Here is a 16,792-nt window from a genome sequence, read left to right as displayed (position 1 = left end):
ACCAGAGGGGGTGCCCTGGAGGGACGGGGGCAAGGCCTCAAATGTAAAGTTCAGTGACTCATCCTTTGTCCTTTAGCCTCAGGGCAGTGAGGCACCAGGGTAAGTTTCAAACAGGAGAGGGCCGGGGTCAGGGTCACATCTGTGTTTACTAAAGCTATTTCCAGAGGTCACATGGAAGTCAGCGTGCAAGGGGTAAGGGTGAAGTTGGCAGGCAGACAGACGAAGGAACACAGGACTGGCGTGTGGAAGACACTGTGGACCGGACTCTGCGCAGGTGTCTCGCTCACAGCCAAGGGGAGGCAGTGCCATTTCTTTATTCTGAGGACAGAGCTCCGTCGAAGGTGGCTCTGCAGGCCCACCCGGTACTCACTGCAACAAAAGCTGTGCCAAGGGCTTCAGCCTCTCCTTCATGGCAGTGTCGGCTGGAGGCAGGTCCTTAGCCTTCATGATGACCGCGTGGGCCTCCTGGAAGAGGTCCTCCCCCACCGCAGCTTCCACGCGCTGGCGCCACGCAGCCAGCTTAGGCCGGCTTTTGAAGATGTCACAGCCGGCGCTGACAGGCTATGGGAGAGGGAGCCGGGTGGAGGGGTGGGACCCAGGGAAGCACAAGGCAGCATGTCCCAACTTAGGGATCCCTTGGGTGGATTTTCCCTCCTCTGCCACACGGGTGATAGGCTGGGGCTTCTCCTCCAGGAAATACCGAGAAGCTGCTCAATATCCCTGCAGGGAGGGGTTTTTAAGCCCCTTCTTACAGATGAGGACGCTGAGGCTCAGAGGGGGAAGTGACCCGCCCAGGGCCCCCCAGCCAGAAAGGGCAATGTGAGCTGGTACATTGGCTCTCTCCCAGGGTACCTCAATGCCCAGCTGGCCCCCCACCCCACGACACTCACATGCATCAGCTCTGTGATGGCCACCAAGTCTGCCACTGAGATGTGAGGCCCAGAAAGGAAGTCCTGGTCCTTCAGGAACTTGTCCTCAAGCAGCTGCAGGCACCTGTCCAGCTCGGCCAGAGTAGATGCCAGTGTCTCAGGGGGCACCCGTTGGCCCAGTAACACAGGGAACAACATCTGGTAGGCGGGCAGGCAGAGGGAGGGCTCAGGGTCTGCCCAAGGCCCAGCATGGTTCCTGCTCTCATTCCACCTATCAGCCATCCTTCGCATTTCTCCTCACTCCAATCTACCATTTCCCGCCCATGGCCACTACCAGCCCAGGCCTTATCCCTTACTCAGGCACAGATAGCCTCCACCTCTTCCTGGGTCATCACATCGGGCAGCCGGGGGATACTTCGGCAATCCAAGTCTGCCCATATCTTCTCCCTGCATAAAGCCTTCCATGGCTCCCTGGTGCCCTCACCGCAAAGGCCTCAACACAGGGCAGCAGCCATCCTCTCCCACCCCACCTCCCACTCCACCCCAGGCTTCTCAAATGGGTATGTGCGTGCGGATCCCTCTGGGATGTGGTTCAAGTGTACGGTCCTAATCAGTACACCTGGGTGGGGCCTGAGACTCTGCATTTCCAAGCTCCCAGGTGACGCTCATGCTCCTGGCCCATGGCCCACACTCTGAGTAGGAAACATCTATACTCACTCTCCTGGACTTCTCTCCATTCTGCCCTCAAATGCACTGGGCTTCCCCCCCACCCCACAGCTTGTAAAGCTATGGAAACCTTCTTTGTGCCAAATGGACCCCCAGAGGGAATTCCCTGGCCGTCCAGTGGTTAGACTTCAGCGCTCACTGCCGAGGGCCTGGGTTTCATCTCTGGTCAGGGAACTAAGATCCCACAAGCTGCACGGCCAAAAACAACAACAACAACAACAAATGGGCCCCCAGAACAGTGGTTCCATACAGGCAGCAGGGGCCAGCTCACACTCCCTCACACACACAGGGAGCCTGCTCTGTGCCAGACACTATGTAAGTGCTTTACCAATAATAACTCAGAGTTCACATTTCAAAAACCTCTGCACGTTTGATAAGTAAAAATGGTATCTGCATGCTCTTTTAATGTGCATTTGCTTGATTTTTACTGAAGTTACATGTTTTCATCCATTTATTGACCCTTTCTCTCTGTCCTTCAGTTACATCTCTGCTGGTTTCTTCTGCGCATTTTTCTCCTGTGTTTTGATGGGCTTCTAAGAACATCTTATTTTTTTTTTAAAGCATATTTATTTATTTATTTATTTAATTTATTGATTGATGTGTTGGGTCTTCGTTGCTGCACCCAGGCTTTCTCTAGTTGCAGCGAGTGGGGGCTACTCTTCCTTGTGGTGCGCGGGCTTCTCATTTTGGTGGCTTCGCTTGTTGCAGAGCACGGGCTCTAGGCGCGCGGGCTTCAGTAGTTGCGGCATGTGGATTTTGGACTTCTCCGGTGGCGTAGTGGTTAAGAATTCGCCCACCAGTGCAGGGGACATGGGTTCGAGCCCTGGTCTGGGAAGATCCCACATGCTGCGGAGCAGCTAAGCCCGTGTGCCACAACTACTGAGCCCGCACTCTGCAACTACTGAAGCCTGCATGCCACAACTACTGAATCCCATGCGCCTAGAACCGGTGCTCTGCAACAAGAGAAGCCACTGCAATGAGAAGCCTGCGCACCGCAACGAAGAGTAGCCCCCGCTCACCACAACTAGAGAAAGCTCGCGCGCAGCAACGAAGACCCAACACAGCCAAAAATAAAAATAAAAAATAAAATTTTTTTTAATGTTCTTTCTAACATTTCTTTGCCAAGATCTTTCCCAGTTTTTTTGCTTGTTTTCATTCTTTTTTTTTCTTACACAGATTTTGTGTAAAATCGATTAGCCTTTTCTTTAAGTCTCCCACTGTTACTAGGCTTATAAATCCTTGCATACCCAGAAATCAGATCAACATTTAGTGAAATATCTTATTTCTTCCTACTTTGAGGTTTTTCGCTTAACACCTCTCCATCTGGAAAGTACATGTGTAGCAAAGTGAAGGTTTGATTCTTTTCTCTCCCAAAAGACGATATTCCCAGGAAGCCTGGAGTGTGCAAAAGGGCACAAGATTAATTTCCAGCAGCTCAGGAATCAAGACATATTGGGGGAGTCATTCCCAGGCTCTGTGCCTTGGTTTCCCCTCTGGGAAACAAGTTGGTTGCCCTGGAGCATCTCTGGCATTCTAGAATTTAGTGTTCTCAGGTCTCAGGTCTGAATGGAATGCTTTCGACAGAAAGCACCATCCCCCAGTCACCGAGGAAGGGCTCCCTGCTCCAAAGCTCACCTTCTGCCACATGGTCCGGGTGCAGCTTGTTCGCAGGGCCGTGTGCTGCCATGCCAGGTACTCATCCACACGGGCTCGGGCCTGCAGGTCCTGGGGGTACCAGTGGTCGGGGGCCTCATACTTGCGGGTCAGATACAGCAGGATGGCCACACTGGGGGACACGGTGGGTGCAGGGGACATGCCCCAGTCACTCTTTAACCATTCCACAGGGGCCAGGCCCTGGGTGAGGCCGGTCCCTGCTCCTCACACATCTTTCCCCAGCTCCTGGGGGTGGAGCATTTCACTGTTTCTGGTACAGAGTAGGAGTGTGAGGCTCAGAGAGGTTAAGTGACAGCCAGGATCACACAGCTCTATGTTGGGCCATCCTATCATCAGAACTAAGGGCACCAAGTGAAAAACAAAATGTCATGAGATTTCAGAAAGCGGGCGTACGCTCAGAGAAATCTCCCATGAGGAAGCAGTGCCCAACATGTGTCCCGAAGGATGAGAGTGACTCCAATACCATTCCCCAACATCTCCAGGGCAGGGACAGCACCAGGAGGAAGACCAGGCGCCCCTCCCAGCCCTGGGCAGCTCTGCTGACTTCAACCCACTCTCCACCCTAGGGCTGGCAAGGGGCTCAGGGCACACAAGCCATGATCCAAGCCATCAACGGTGGACACACAGATGGCTGACTGGTGCAGCCAAGGGACCCGTTACCTCTCAGCCAAGGTGAAGTCCCCATCCTTCAAGGCTGGCACCTTCCTCAGGGGGTTCACCTGGGCAAAGTCATCGCTGTAGTGCTGACCTGTGGGAGAGACCAGGGAGGCAGGTGGGGAGAACTCTGAGCCCTCTGAGGTCTCTGCCCACCCCCTACCCCAATGTCCAGGCACCAACTTTCTGAGGCCTCCATCCAGGTGGGGCATCAGAGAAGACGAGGTCACTCTGCTGGTCAGCGGATCACACACGCTGAGCCTGCCGGAGGTCCCCCCTTCCTGTGTCCACCCCCACCTTGGAACCTGGGTCAAGTAGCATCTCAGTTTGGACTTGGGAGGAGGGTGATTCACTGCAGCTGTAATCCACCCCAGCCCCGGCCAACTCCATCCACGCATCAGACACTCTAGCCTCCTCCCTGGGCTCTAGGCTTGTTCGCTGCAGTCCCCCTCTCTATGCCAACTGGGTGACCTGTCTACACCCCAGAGCTCCAGCCACACCTGCTCCCGGCCCTCAGCAAACCTCGCTCTCACCAGCAATACCTGCCCGACTCAGCCACTCAACCTCCTGCAGGTCAGCTCCTCTTTCTTTCTTGTGCCAAACCTTCAAGGCTCCTCCCCCACAGGGATTCCCAGGTCTGAAACACATCTGCATACCTCCCTGGCCCGGGCCAGTGCAGAGGGTACACCAAGTAATGTATGCGGAGTCGGAGGGCTTCAGTGGAGCCGGGATCCAGCCTGGCCGTAGGACCACCTGTGGGCCTCTTTGCCCTTCTACTGCATGGACGGAATCACCCCTACCCATCCTCCCTCTAGAAATTGCCTCTGTGCCCAGCCCCCACCCCAAGGAGCATTGAAAAGTCAGAGCAACCTGGCATCAAAGCAGCTGGTGGCTCACGCTGGGGCACCAGAGGCAGAAGGTGGGCAGGCTCAGCCAAGCAGGGGTCTCCCTCCGGGCCTGCAGGAGGGGCTCTGAATCCAGAGCTTATCCTACTGTCCAGTTACAGCCCTGCCCCCTCCCCGGATTCTGTATAAATGGAGGGGACCTAGGCAGGCATAGGTAGGAGTAAAGAGGAGACCAGATGCAGGTGTCCAACCTCCTCCTGCCAGCAGACCCAGAAACTCAAGAGACGGGGGCTGCTTCCACTGGGAATGAGGAGGCAGTTCACTGTTATCTCCAAGCCCAGGTGTGGAGGTGTTGGAGCTGTCACTCCACTTCCCGCGGCCCCACACCCCCACTGCTCTCTACCTGCTCTGCTCCTTCCTAACCTGTATTTTGAAGAACGGTTAGTATTCACTAGGCAAAGGTCAAGTCTCTGAAAATACACAACTTATAGGCGAAGCTACGGTTTCCGACTGGAGTCTGTCTCTTGCCGTCTGTCTGCGCAGGCCGCCTGACCGTGGGGCCCCGAGAGTCCGTGTGCACAGAGGGGCCCAGACCCCGGGCCTGCCTGCCGGGCCCACCTTTGAGCAGGTCCACGGTGCGCAGCTCGAAGGGGATGCCGTTCTTCTTGGCGAAGATGTAGACGGCGCGGCAAGGCTGGGACAGCAAGTCCAGGTAGAGCTGCAGGCCCATGGCGGGGGCGAGGGTTAGGATTAGTGCAGGACTGGGGCAGAAACGGCGGACAGGGACCACCGGCCACCCAGCCGGCGGCCGGGCGCAGCCTGATTACTCGAGCCCGGCCACGCCCTCCCCGCCCATTGGATGGTGCCGGAGAACTTTGGACCAATCAGCAGCGGCCTCGCTCTCCCGCCTTCCCTCTCCGGAGGTCTGGGCTGGGGTCCCTTTCCTGGTGGGGAGGGTACAGGGAGACGGACTCTGACAGTTTCTCGCCGCCAGGTCACCCCCCTAACCCGGACCTCAATGTCTACCTGAGTCAAATGGGGCGGGGGGATGATATTGTGAGGACGACGTTGAGGGCGCTTCCAACGCACTCAATGAATTTAGAGTCGAAAGTGTTGGCCCAAGCCACCTTCCCCCACTCGCGGAGGGACCTCAAAGAGGAAGGACTTAAGTTTCCCCGGGAACACAAATAGAGGAGGAGAAAGGAGGTGCCACGGCCTCCCCTGGGCCCACTGCACAGGGTGGAGGCTGGGGAGGGCGTGTGGACCTCTGCACCCAGCAAAGACTAGGTCCACACCTCAGGAAGCCGCCCCTCCCCAACCTTCCTTACACTCCCGACTACTCCCTCCAGCAAAGCAGAAGCCCTGTGGGGCCCATCTAGAGGTTTGCAGGGGGGCCTGGGGCCTTCCCACTTGCTTTTCAGGGCCAAACCCCTCCAACTACAAGCCTGGAGCTCCTGAAGTCTGTGGCTATGATGCCCTCATTCTCTAAGCAAGCCTCCTGGGTAAAAAACCCTGTCCCCAAACCCAAGACTCAGAGAAAGCCCCTTGGCAAGAGGATCGGTTACTGGAAAACTTGAGAATAGCTTGGCCTTCCTGGGCCCCAGGCTCCCAGTTTAAAGAAGACCTATCCCCCCAGGGCGGGGCCATGTTCTCCACCCCCTCCAGTGGACTGCCCTCCTCCACATGTCACCCTTGGCCGGATTACTGCAATATCCAAATCTCCCTGCTTCCTCCCTGGCCACCATCCAGTCCAACCCCCAACAGCAGCCAGAATATTATTCTAAAACGCAAGCTGAGCATTCCGTTCCTGTTCATGGTTTGCAGCTCCTAAGTGTGGCATTTAAGGCCCCGCATGACTAAGTCCTGACCAGGAGAGCTGCTGTTTGGATTTCCCCTCCCGACCAATTCCTCAGGACAGATGCAGGACTTGTGATTTACAATACTTGGTGCCAAAGGGCCACGTCCTGGGTGACTGGCCCAGCAAAGCGATAGCTGGCATGCCTACAGCCAACACCAGTGGATGCCCGATACCCCTGCTGTCTTTCTCTAAGAACTAGAAGGCAAGGGGGCATTTGTTAATTTCACTCTTGACAACCATCAGGGAGAAACTGATCCATGGGGCCTAGGAAAGGGGGTTGTCTTTTGAATAGAGGCCAAGACCAAGGTCAGGACAGAAAGAAGTTCAAATAAACCACACGTCAGAGTTAGAAGCAGAGGCTCAGGCTGAGCCCAGGTTTATTTCCCAAACTGAAAAGAAGATGCAGTGATTAAAGGAGACAAGGTCTGGGTATGCCATTCTCATCGTGGCTTTTAGGCAGCTGTGGAAGATGAGTGGGGACCTGGCCCAGGGAGCAGAGGGGCAGTGGGACTCAGGCAAGTCACGCCTGCTCTCTGGGTCTGCCTCCCATGGGACATGGAAAGGAAGGTGCTTTGTGAACTGCCAAGGGCAGAGCAGAGGCTTCCCGGCTCACTGGATCATGGACAGAACCCTAGGCATCAACTTCCGCTTAATGGTGGGGTCTGCAGGCTGGGAGTCCTTGGCCTTCAGGATGACCTCATGGGCCTCCTGGAAGAGGACCTCCCCCACTGCCGCCTCCAGGCGCTGGTGCCACGCAGCCAGCTTGGGTCGGCCTTCAAAGACTTGGCAGCCGGCACCCACAGGCTGTAGGGAGACAGGGGACAGGATGGGGATGGATGGGTGAGGCCAAGTATGGCAGCATCTACTTGGTTTGGAGGCCACAGAACTCCAGAAGGTTTCTACACATAAGTACAGTCCCATGGCCAGGTGGGGCAGTGTGAGCAGGACTTCAGCAGCCACCTGGGACCTCCCCTGCCTAGTCCCCCCAACAACCGCCCACAGTACTCACATGCATGAGCTCCGTGATGGCTATCAGGTCAGCCAGAGAGATGTGGGGCCCAGCGAGAAAGGCCTTGTTCTGGAGGAACTTGTCCTCAAACACCTGCAGGGTCACGTCCAACTCTACCAGCGTGGCTGTCAGCATCTCGGGAGAGACCGGCTCACCCAGGTAAACAGGGAGCATCACCTGGTGGGTGGGCAGGCAAAGTGGGGGGTTAGGGCCCAGCCCAGCCTCAGGGGCAGGAAGGCAAGCCTCCCTGCCCTTAGAGCTGCCTCCTGGTTCCATGCATTTTTTTTTCCTACAGGGAAATTCCTAAAGGACTCCATTTCCCAGAACTATTCCTGCTCCCACAATCTGAGCCTGGGGCATCTGACAGAAGGCTTCAAACCCCTTTGAGAATGACTCAGAGGGGACCTGAACAATGAGCTTCATACTTTGGGGGGAGGGCCTGGCTTAGGAACGATTATTTTTTAACCTCTTTCCCCCAGATTATAAAATCAGTACCTCATACAGTATAATTAGGAGGATGGGCTTTTAAGGTCTCAACTTTGTTGCTTATAAACTATGTGAACTAGAGCAAAACACTCAAACCCTCTGAGCCTTGATTTCCACATCTGTGATATGGGAATAATAGTACAGGGCTCATCTTGTAAATGGAAAAGTGAGGCCCAGAGAGAGACAGACAGTTGCCTGAGACCACACAGCTAAGAAAAGACTAAGCCAAGCGTGGAACTGACGTCTTCTGACCCAGGGAGCTGCCAGGGACTAGGGAGAAGAGCCAGGAAAGGGTAGCGTTCAGGATTCTGGGAGGAGGGCATTTGGGGTGAAGCCATCAACAGCCTCAGGCTTGCCAGAGCTGTCAGGGAGACACAGTGGATGGGGAGCAGGGGAGGGAGCTTCATGCTCAGTCTGGTGTTTTGTTGGGTAAAGTTGCTTGGGGAGGCTGGGACTCTGGAAAGGTAAACAGGACTAGGACTGTGCACAAGCCCTGGTGGCTTCTGTTTCTTCCCCCAAACAAGGTAGACAGGGTCAGTGATCACCCACCGGTGGCGTGGAGGCCAGTGCTGGGCTAATGACATTCCTTCGGCTGCAGACTTTTTAAAACTATGGATCACTTGCTGACATTTAAAAGTGGAGACATTTCATATAAAAATTCTGAAATTTCCAGCTTCTTTTTAACATAAAGGTGCTGGCCACACAGGGCCAGCATTCCTACCTGGCCACCAGCGCAGCATCTAAGGCTGCTGCTGGGGAGAAGCTGCTCCTTGGTGGGGGAAGCGGGAGGGTGGGGGGAACAACGGCTCTTAGTTTGCCAAACCCCACATAAGCCCACCTCCCGTGTATTCTCTGCCTCACCCCAGCAGCAGTCTGTCTACATTTCCCTTCTGTTCCCATGGGGTGGTTCCAAAGTTCTTAGGGTTTTAAAGTGTTTTTATTCCTCTTTAAATATAAAAGACCATAAGAGGGTAATAAATAAATTCTGATTTATTCTTATCAGGAAATGCTATAGAGTAGTTAGAAAAAAATAAATTAGACCCACCCATAGCACTATGGAAAAATGCAAGTTCCAGAATGATATGAGAGCATTTATATAAAATTGTAAGCACTCAAAGCAAAACTTTATTTTTATGGCTACACATAAATGTAATAATGTAGAAAATCGTGAACTGAAAGGACTTGAACCAGATCCTGGGGAGCAGGGGGCACCTCAGGAAGGAATGAGGGCAACAAAGAGGTCTTTTGACTTTTGTTCTCTAATGTTTCCTTTTTTACATAAAAAAAATGATAGAAGACACAATAAAACTCATGACCCAGAATTAGCCATACACTTTCAAAAATGAGGAGTGCACTTCTGATGAGGATATGACAGTCCCAAAAACCACTGCTCCCACCATAACACTGAAAAGAAAATAACCTTATTTTTCTTTAAAGTCTTCAAAGAATGTAGAACTTTAAAAAAAAGAAAAGAAAGAACAAAAAAAGAAAAAAAAGAAAAAAGCCTAAACCTGTTCTGTCCAATATGGAAACCACTGGCAACGAGAGGTTACTGAGCTCTTAAAATATGGCTGGTCTTAGGTGAAATGTGCTGTGCATGTAAAATACACACCAGAAAACAGACACAGATCAACGGAACAGGATAGAGAGCCCAGAAATAAACCCACACACTTATGGTCAATTACAACAAAGGAGGGAAGAATATACAACAGAGAAAAAACAGTCTCTTCAATAAGTGGTGCAGGGAAAACTGGACAGCTACATGTAAAAGAATGAAATTAGAACATTCTCTAGCACCATACACAAAGATAAACTCAAAATGGATTAAAGACCTAAACGTAAGACCGGAAACAGTAAAACTCCTAGAGGAAAACATAGGCAGAACCACTGAGGGGCACTTAAGTGTCATTGTTGATGGACACTGGGGTTGCTTCCACAGCTATTGTGAATAATGGCTATTGTGAATATTGCTGCTACGAACATCTCTTTGAGACCCTGCTTTCGATTATCTTGGGTATATACCCAGAAGTGGAATTGCTGGGTCATGTGGTAATTGTATTTTTAATTTTTTTGAGGAACCATCATACTGTTTTCCACAGCAGCTGCACCACTTACCATTCCCATCAACAGCGCACAAGAGTTCTAATTTCTTCTTATTCTCACCAACACTTGTTATTTTGTTCATATATATATATGTAATAGCCATTCCAGTGGGGGTGAAGTGGTATCTCATTATAGTTTTAATTTGCACTTTCCTAATTAGTGATACTGAACATATTTTCATGTGTTTATTAGCCAAAATGATACTATTTTGAGTACACTGGGTTAAGTAAAATATATTCATTTCAGCTGTTTCTTTTTACTTTTTAATTGTGGCTACTAGAAGATTTAAGACTGCATATGTGTCTCACTTTGTACTTTGCTGCAGCACTGGACTAAATGAACTAAATTCCAGAGGGCACGAGTCCTCCCTAGGTAAGCCACGTTCATCCCTGGGGTCCAGGCAAGCAGGGGTGCAAGCCTGCCATCAGCATAGGAGTTTTCTGATGAAGCAGCCACGTGGGGAACTTAGGGCAGGGCTGAAAAGCAGAGCCATCTCACGGTGGTAGTTGATGCTTAGATTCCAAATCCCTGCTGGAGGAAAGGGAGCAACCTGATTCCACCCTCCAGATACCTGAAACCAGAGATGAACTGAAACTAACTAATGCCACATCCCAGCCCCACTCCTGACTAGCTGGAAGGGAGGAACCTCCCACCAAGACTGCCTGATAGAGGAAAGTGCAAGCCCTTTCTCGGGTGTTTATTATGTATTCAGTCTCTACTCTCCTTTTGTACATAATGTGCAGCACATAATAATAAATTATAAGACATACAGAGAAAGAGGAAAATGTGGCCCATAATCAAGAAGGATAAAAAAACAACCAATAGAGACAGACTCGCAGAGAACCCAGGGGTTGAAATTAGCTGACAAAGACTTTTAAGTAACTATTATAAATATGTTAAAGAATTTAGAAGAAAAGATGGACCAAGTGGGTGAGCGGATGGTGAATCTCAGCAGAGACATGGAAACTCTAAAAAAGAACCAAATGGAATTTCTAGAACTGAAAATTACATCTCGAATAAAGAATGTATTAGATGGGCTTACCAGCAAACAGAAGAAAGGATTAGGAAGTCAAAGTCAGATCAATAGAAGCTATTCAAACTGAAAGGAAGAATGCAATGTTGCCCGGAGCCCTTTTGGGGCGATGTCCTCACTGCCCCCGCCTGGGGAGGGGCACCTCACCTTATGCCACAGGAGCCGGAGGCAGTTTCTCCGCAGGGTTGTGTGCTCCCAGGCCAGGTACTCATCCACATGGGCACAGGCTTGTGTGGTCCTGGGGGTACCAGTGGTCAGGGACCTTATACTTGCGGGCCAGGTAGAGCAGGATGGCCACACTATGGGGGAGGGGAGGACATGATGGGTGGGGGAAAGTATGGAGCTAGGGGCTTTATACAGAGTCCCTTCCTTAACCTTCCTGACCATGTGCCAAGGTATTTGCTCGGTTTCCAGACAAGGAAGCCGGGCTCAGAACAGGGATGGGAGTTGCCCAGGGCACACAGCCTTTGGTGGCAGAACTGAAAGTCTGTCTATGGGTAATATCCAAGCTCATCCTATCACCAGGTGAAATCCCACAGCAAGTCCTGCCAAGTGTTCTGAGACAGCTTCTGATGGGAAAACCAGAGAGAGCTTCCTGGAGGAGTTGGCATCAAAGCTGAGCCTTAAAGAAGCTCAGTTCTTTCCAGTCTGCATCTACTCTCGTCATCCGACATTCAGCCCCTCCCAGATGGCCTGGTGGTTCAAAAAGGCTTTCCTGTTGCCCCTAAAGCACCTGCTGGAAACACCGGGGGTGGGGGGAGGGTGGGTGCTGCGGGATCACGGACCAGCAGGGCAGACAACGCTCCCGCAGCTCCCCTCCTGCCCTGGGTTAGGAGGGCTGCCTTGGTGTTGGGGCGGTGGTGGACCCGGAAGGGCACTGAATGTGGGAATTTGGGGCCATAGGAAGGCCTTCGGGAACTCGGGATACCCCAGGGGCTGGGCACCCCAGCCAAAGGGGCAGAAAACCTCTGTATCTGCCACTGGCCTAGGTTCCCTGCACCCACACCCAGCTGAACAGCTCACTTGTCTTTTTGCTCTTTTTGCTCCCAACTAATTGTTCAAGGAAGCTCCGAGGAGGGCCGCAGGTCCCTGGGAGCCATGCACCTCCCAAAGTAGGGGAGAAGAGACAGAGAAATGCAGAGATTGCACGCTGCCCCTGGCAGGTACCCTTGGGCGGTCAACAGTGGGCAGCACAGGACTCAGGACAGTAAGGGCAGCAGGAAGGAAGATGGCGTTGGCAGAAGGTGGGAGGAATTCTTTGGGGGTGCATCCACCTCAGGATTCCAGAGATGAGTTCAAAAGTTCCAGGTTCCCCTTGTTGTGGGAGGCATGACTTAGGTGATGAAGGGGGCGGAACTGGAAAAATATTTCACCCTCCCTAAAGAGATTTCTACTTCTTGGGACTGTTGTGATGCAAAACATGCACATGTCTGGTGGTCCTCCCACGGGCATGGCCCACCCAGGGAAGGGGCAGCCCAGAGATGGAACCACTGGGGCATCAAAACACAAGTTTGGCCAGCGGGCAACCCTTGGAGGGGATGAATCCGCCCTGCCCCGCACCCCTTCCCGGGGACCCATCACCAACAACCACAGGATTGGTACAGATGTAAAACAGATGCGTTCTTTTCCAACCATCCCTGTGAACTGAAACCGTGGACAGGCAGGAGCCGGGGGTCAAGCCCTGACTCTCTGTAGGATGTTGGGCAAAGGGCCCTTCACCTCGGAGGACTTCAGTTTCCTGTCTATGAAACAGAGAGCTAGGACAAGATGGTTCTAGCGAGGTCTGGTAGCAGCCCTGGGTCCCCAGTTACCTCTCGGTCAAAATGAAGTCCCCGCCCTTCAAGGCAGGCACCTTCTGCCGGGGGTTCACCTGGGCAAAGACATCACTGAGGTGCTGGCCTGCAGAGAGCCCATCGTGGTGGGTGGTGGGAGGAAAACGCCAAGCCCTGCCTGGCTGCGCCCACCCCCCACGCCACCCCCCTCGCAAGGCCCAGGCCCCAATTTCATGGCTCTTCTCCAGCCCCGGGCTGCTCTCCGGTGTGGGAAAGTCTGCTGTGGGAGGAGTGGGAGGCTGTTCTGCCAGCTGGTGCAGAAGACCTTGACACCCCTTGCCAGGTCCTGGTGGGCATAACCTTCCCCCAACAGCACACCCCCAAAACAGAGCTCAAGAAGCTCCGGCCAGGGTGGGGCCTCTCCTTGCCTGGGCCCTCACAGACACCCAACCCACTGCCTTTCCACCATTGCCAGCATCACAAGCGCCCATGCATGGTGTCCCCAGCTGCAGGGGCCGGGCGGCTGGTGCCCTGAGTACTGTGATTTCCTACGGTGCCCCTTTCCCTGTGGACTCTAAGGTAGGGTCACCAAACACAGACAAGTGGCCTCTTCCTGGTGTCCACTTATTGCAACCAACTTCCACAGGCCCCTGTGTGTCCCCTTGCTCACCCTGCCCTGGGCACCGGGGACAGAGCTGGCCCTGTCGTTAGGCTCTGCATTCTTGTCCCGCCACAGCTCCCCAGAAAGGTGCAGCCCACTGTCCCCCAGGACCCTGACCTCTGCTCAAGCTCATATGAGTGTTTTCTGCTCCTTCAGATGCAGCCAGAGAGAAGCTTCTGAAGGGCACTTAAGCATCACTGCTGCCGTGCTCAACAGCCTTCAGTGGTTCCCCATTACCACGGGAGCAGGGGGAAGCTGCTCAAAGCCATAAACTATCCATTACCACCTTACCCCTCCAGCCTCAGCCCCACTCCCTCTCCTCCCTTTCCCTCCCTTCAGACTGTTCCTTCACCAGGGACCCTCCCCTCCTCTCCTGGTGAGACACACCTCCTACTGCACCCTCTATTTGACAGCCCAGTTTGGACATCCCTTTGTCCCCATGCCCTCTCCCCTACCCCACACTCTGCAGAGGCAACCCCTGGGCAGGACAAGTGGGCAGTCCCCAGAGGAGGCTGGGAAGAGATGGCGATTCAGGCAGAAGGACAGGCTGGCACAAAGGCAGAATGGCAGGCTAGGCCCACCGAGCTGGGGGCGCTGGGTGGAAGGCTCAGCCAGGCAGAGTTGCCCTACTTGCCCCACCAGCAAAAAGGGAGTTCTGCTTTCCCCTACCCCAGCTGCCATGCCAGCTGTGCCCTTGGGACCTTGGGGACCTGTCAGAGAAACAAACCCTCTTGCTAAGAGTGCAGGGCTCGCCAAGCCCCTGCAGTCCCCCTCCCACTCCCAGAACTCCCCATCGGCTGCCCCCCTTTCCAGTAGGAATAAGAGAGGCAGAGGACAAGGTAAGTGAAGGCAAAGCAGGAGGAGGAGGAAGGGACAGAGGAGGAGCCAGTGCAGCCCAGGCCAGAGCATCAGCAGTTGGAGCCACAAAGGAGGGACTCACTCTGCCACACCCCCCATGCGGCCCCCTAAAGCCCTCTCCTCCTGCCCCTATCTCTTTCCCTGGGGCCCCATCCCTATGCCCAGGTGCACCGCCTCTGTTCGCAGCGTCCCTCCTCCTTTCCTCATGCCTCCCCCACTTTTTACTCCGCTTCAGCTGAGCCCCGTGGTCCATTCCATGGGATCAAGCAGAGTTTGGGGATCCCCAAATCTCGTATCTCCCTGGTGGCTCACCTATTCGGCACTGGCCCCAGGACAGGGGTGGCTCGGAGGGGGGTCCCCCTAATTGGTGTTCGGCCTCCTCGTCCCTCCCTGACTTCTCGGTCCTCCAGACCCGGGCCTGGCCCACCTTTGTGCAGGTCCACGGAGCACAGCTCGAAGGGGATGCCGTTCTTCTTGGCAAAGATGTAGATGGCGCGGCAGGGTTGGGACAGCAGGTCCAGGTAGAGCTCCAGGCCCATGGCGGGGGCGGACCAGCCTCGCAAAGCAAGGGATACGGAACATAGCAAGCCCAGCGCTGGGTCTGAGGAGCAGCAGTGCGGCCCGCCCCCCTGGTAGCTCCCCATTGGCGCTCAGGCCGCGCACTTGGGTGCAATCGTGGACGCCCGGCGGGTTTGCGGGCTGGGCGGGGGCTCCGCATGGTCCCCCTGGGGGAGGCGGGGGGTGGGGGCTCAGGGGGCCCCCAGGCCCAAGCTCATCTCACTGAGCATAAAGTCTTCAAGGCTCATTCTAGTTGTAGCGTGTGTCAGAAGTTCCTGTTTTACGGATGAGAAAATTGAGGCCCACAGTGATTACAGGTCCAGAAAGTCTGACTCCAGCATCTACGCTCTTGGCCACAAGCTGCAGAGATCCTGGCGCCAGCAAGAGGCAAAGCCTCAGGGCTTACGGTCAGCGTGGTGGGCTAACTCACTTCGCCCCAGTGCGCGTCCCAGACTCTGACAGCAGGTCTTCCTGCTCCTGCCAGCACAGTGCCTCAATCTCGTTCCCTGGGTTTGTTTCTTCCCTCCTCTGGGCCTCTGTTTCCCCATCTTTAAAATGATGAAGCAATCCCACTGAAAGATCCAGCAATCCCACTTCTGGGCATATATCCAAAGAAAATGAAAACAGGATCTGGAAGAGATATCTGTAATCCCATGTTCATTGCAGCATTATTCACAATAGCCAAGATATGGAAACAACCTAAGCGTCTGTTAAGGGGTGAATGGATAAAGAAAATTTGGAGAATATACACTGACACATACAGAGGAATCTTTCATTCAGCCTTTGAAAAGAAGGAAATCTTGTCATTTGCAACAACATGGATGAACCTGGAGGTCATTATGCTAAGTGAAATAAGACAGGCCCAGAAAGAAATACTGCCTGATCTCACTTATGCTGTGTGGAATCTAAAAAAAGTGGAACTCTAACAAGCAGAGGGTAGATGGTGGTTACCAGGGGCTGGAGGGGGAGAGGGGAAATGGAAACATATTGGTCAAAAGGTATGAAGTTTTGAATACCCAAAATAAGTAAGTTATGGAGATCTAATGCACAGCATGGTGACTATAGTTAACAGCACTGCATGGTATACCTGAAATTTGCTGAGTAGTTCTTAATTATTCTCAGCAACAACAAAAAATGGTAACTGTCTGCTGAAAGGAAAAAAAAAAAGCACAACCTGAGTGTTGTGAGTGAAGTTTGATCCAAGGTCTTGCTGAAAACTACAGCACAGGAGACAGCCTTTTCAAAAATCCAGTTTTTGTTTCATTGATCTTCTCTACTGTTTTTCTCTTCTCTATTTATCTCCACTGGAATCTTTATTATTTCTTTTCTTCTGCTGGTTGTGATTTGAGATCTGTATGCCTTTACAGCTATAAATTTGCTTCATAGCCCTGCTTCTGCTGCATCCCATAAGTTTGGGTGTGTTGTGTTTTTGTTTTCATTTGTTCAAAGTACTTTCTAATTTCCCTTGTGATTTCTTCTTTGATCCACTGGTTATTTAAAATTGGACTGTTTAATTTCCAGATATTTCATTTTCTAGTTTTCCTTCTGTTGTTGATCTCTCATTTCATTCCACTGTGTTCAGAAACACACACTGTATGATTTCAATCTGTTTAAATTTCTTGGGATTTATTTTATGGCTTCACAAAGGGTCTAAACTGGAGAATACTGCATGTGCCCTTGAGAAGA

At 52.9% G+C, this 16,792-nt stretch overlaps 2 protein-coding genes across 2 annotated transcripts; both read right to left on the bottom strand.

Annotated features, from left to right (window-relative positions):
• Positions 1–127: 127 nt before the first annotated feature.
• LOC309639302 (glutathione S-transferase theta-3-like) lies at positions 128–5,605 on the bottom strand. The gene is made up of 5 exons (XM_082416362.1): positions 5,387–5,605; positions 3,930–4,017; positions 3,231–3,381; positions 891–1,067; positions 128–561 (listed from the first exon to the last, which is right to left on the bottom strand). Exons 1-5 carry the CDS (start codon positions 5,496–5,498, stop codon positions 367–369), a joined length of 723 nt encoding a protein of 240 aa, XP_082272488.1. The 5' UTR covers positions 5,499–5,605; the 3' UTR covers positions 128–366.
• Positions 5,606–6,972: 1,367 nt separating this feature from the next.
• On the bottom strand, positions 6,973–16,784 carry LOC309639318 (glutathione S-transferase theta-1-like). Its single transcript, XM_082416386.1, is given in 6 exon segments — positions 6,973–7,430; positions 7,636–7,812; positions 11,405–11,491; positions 11,493–11,556; positions 13,069–13,156; positions 14,976–16,784. Coding segments are annotated over 6 exon segments (828 nt in total). The 5' UTR covers positions 15,193–16,784; the 3' UTR covers positions 6,973–7,235.
• Positions 16,785–16,792: the final 8 nt, after the last annotated feature.

This window comes from Balaenoptera physalus, assembly GCF_965194825.1.
Source record: "Balaenoptera physalus genome assembly, chromosome: 12".
Classification (NCBI taxonomy): domain Eukaryota; kingdom Metazoa; phylum Chordata; class Mammalia; order Artiodactyla; family Balaenopteridae; genus Balaenoptera; species Balaenoptera physalus.
Note: the sequence above shows the minus strand (reverse complement) of the source record. Positions and strands in the feature narration are given on the sequence as shown.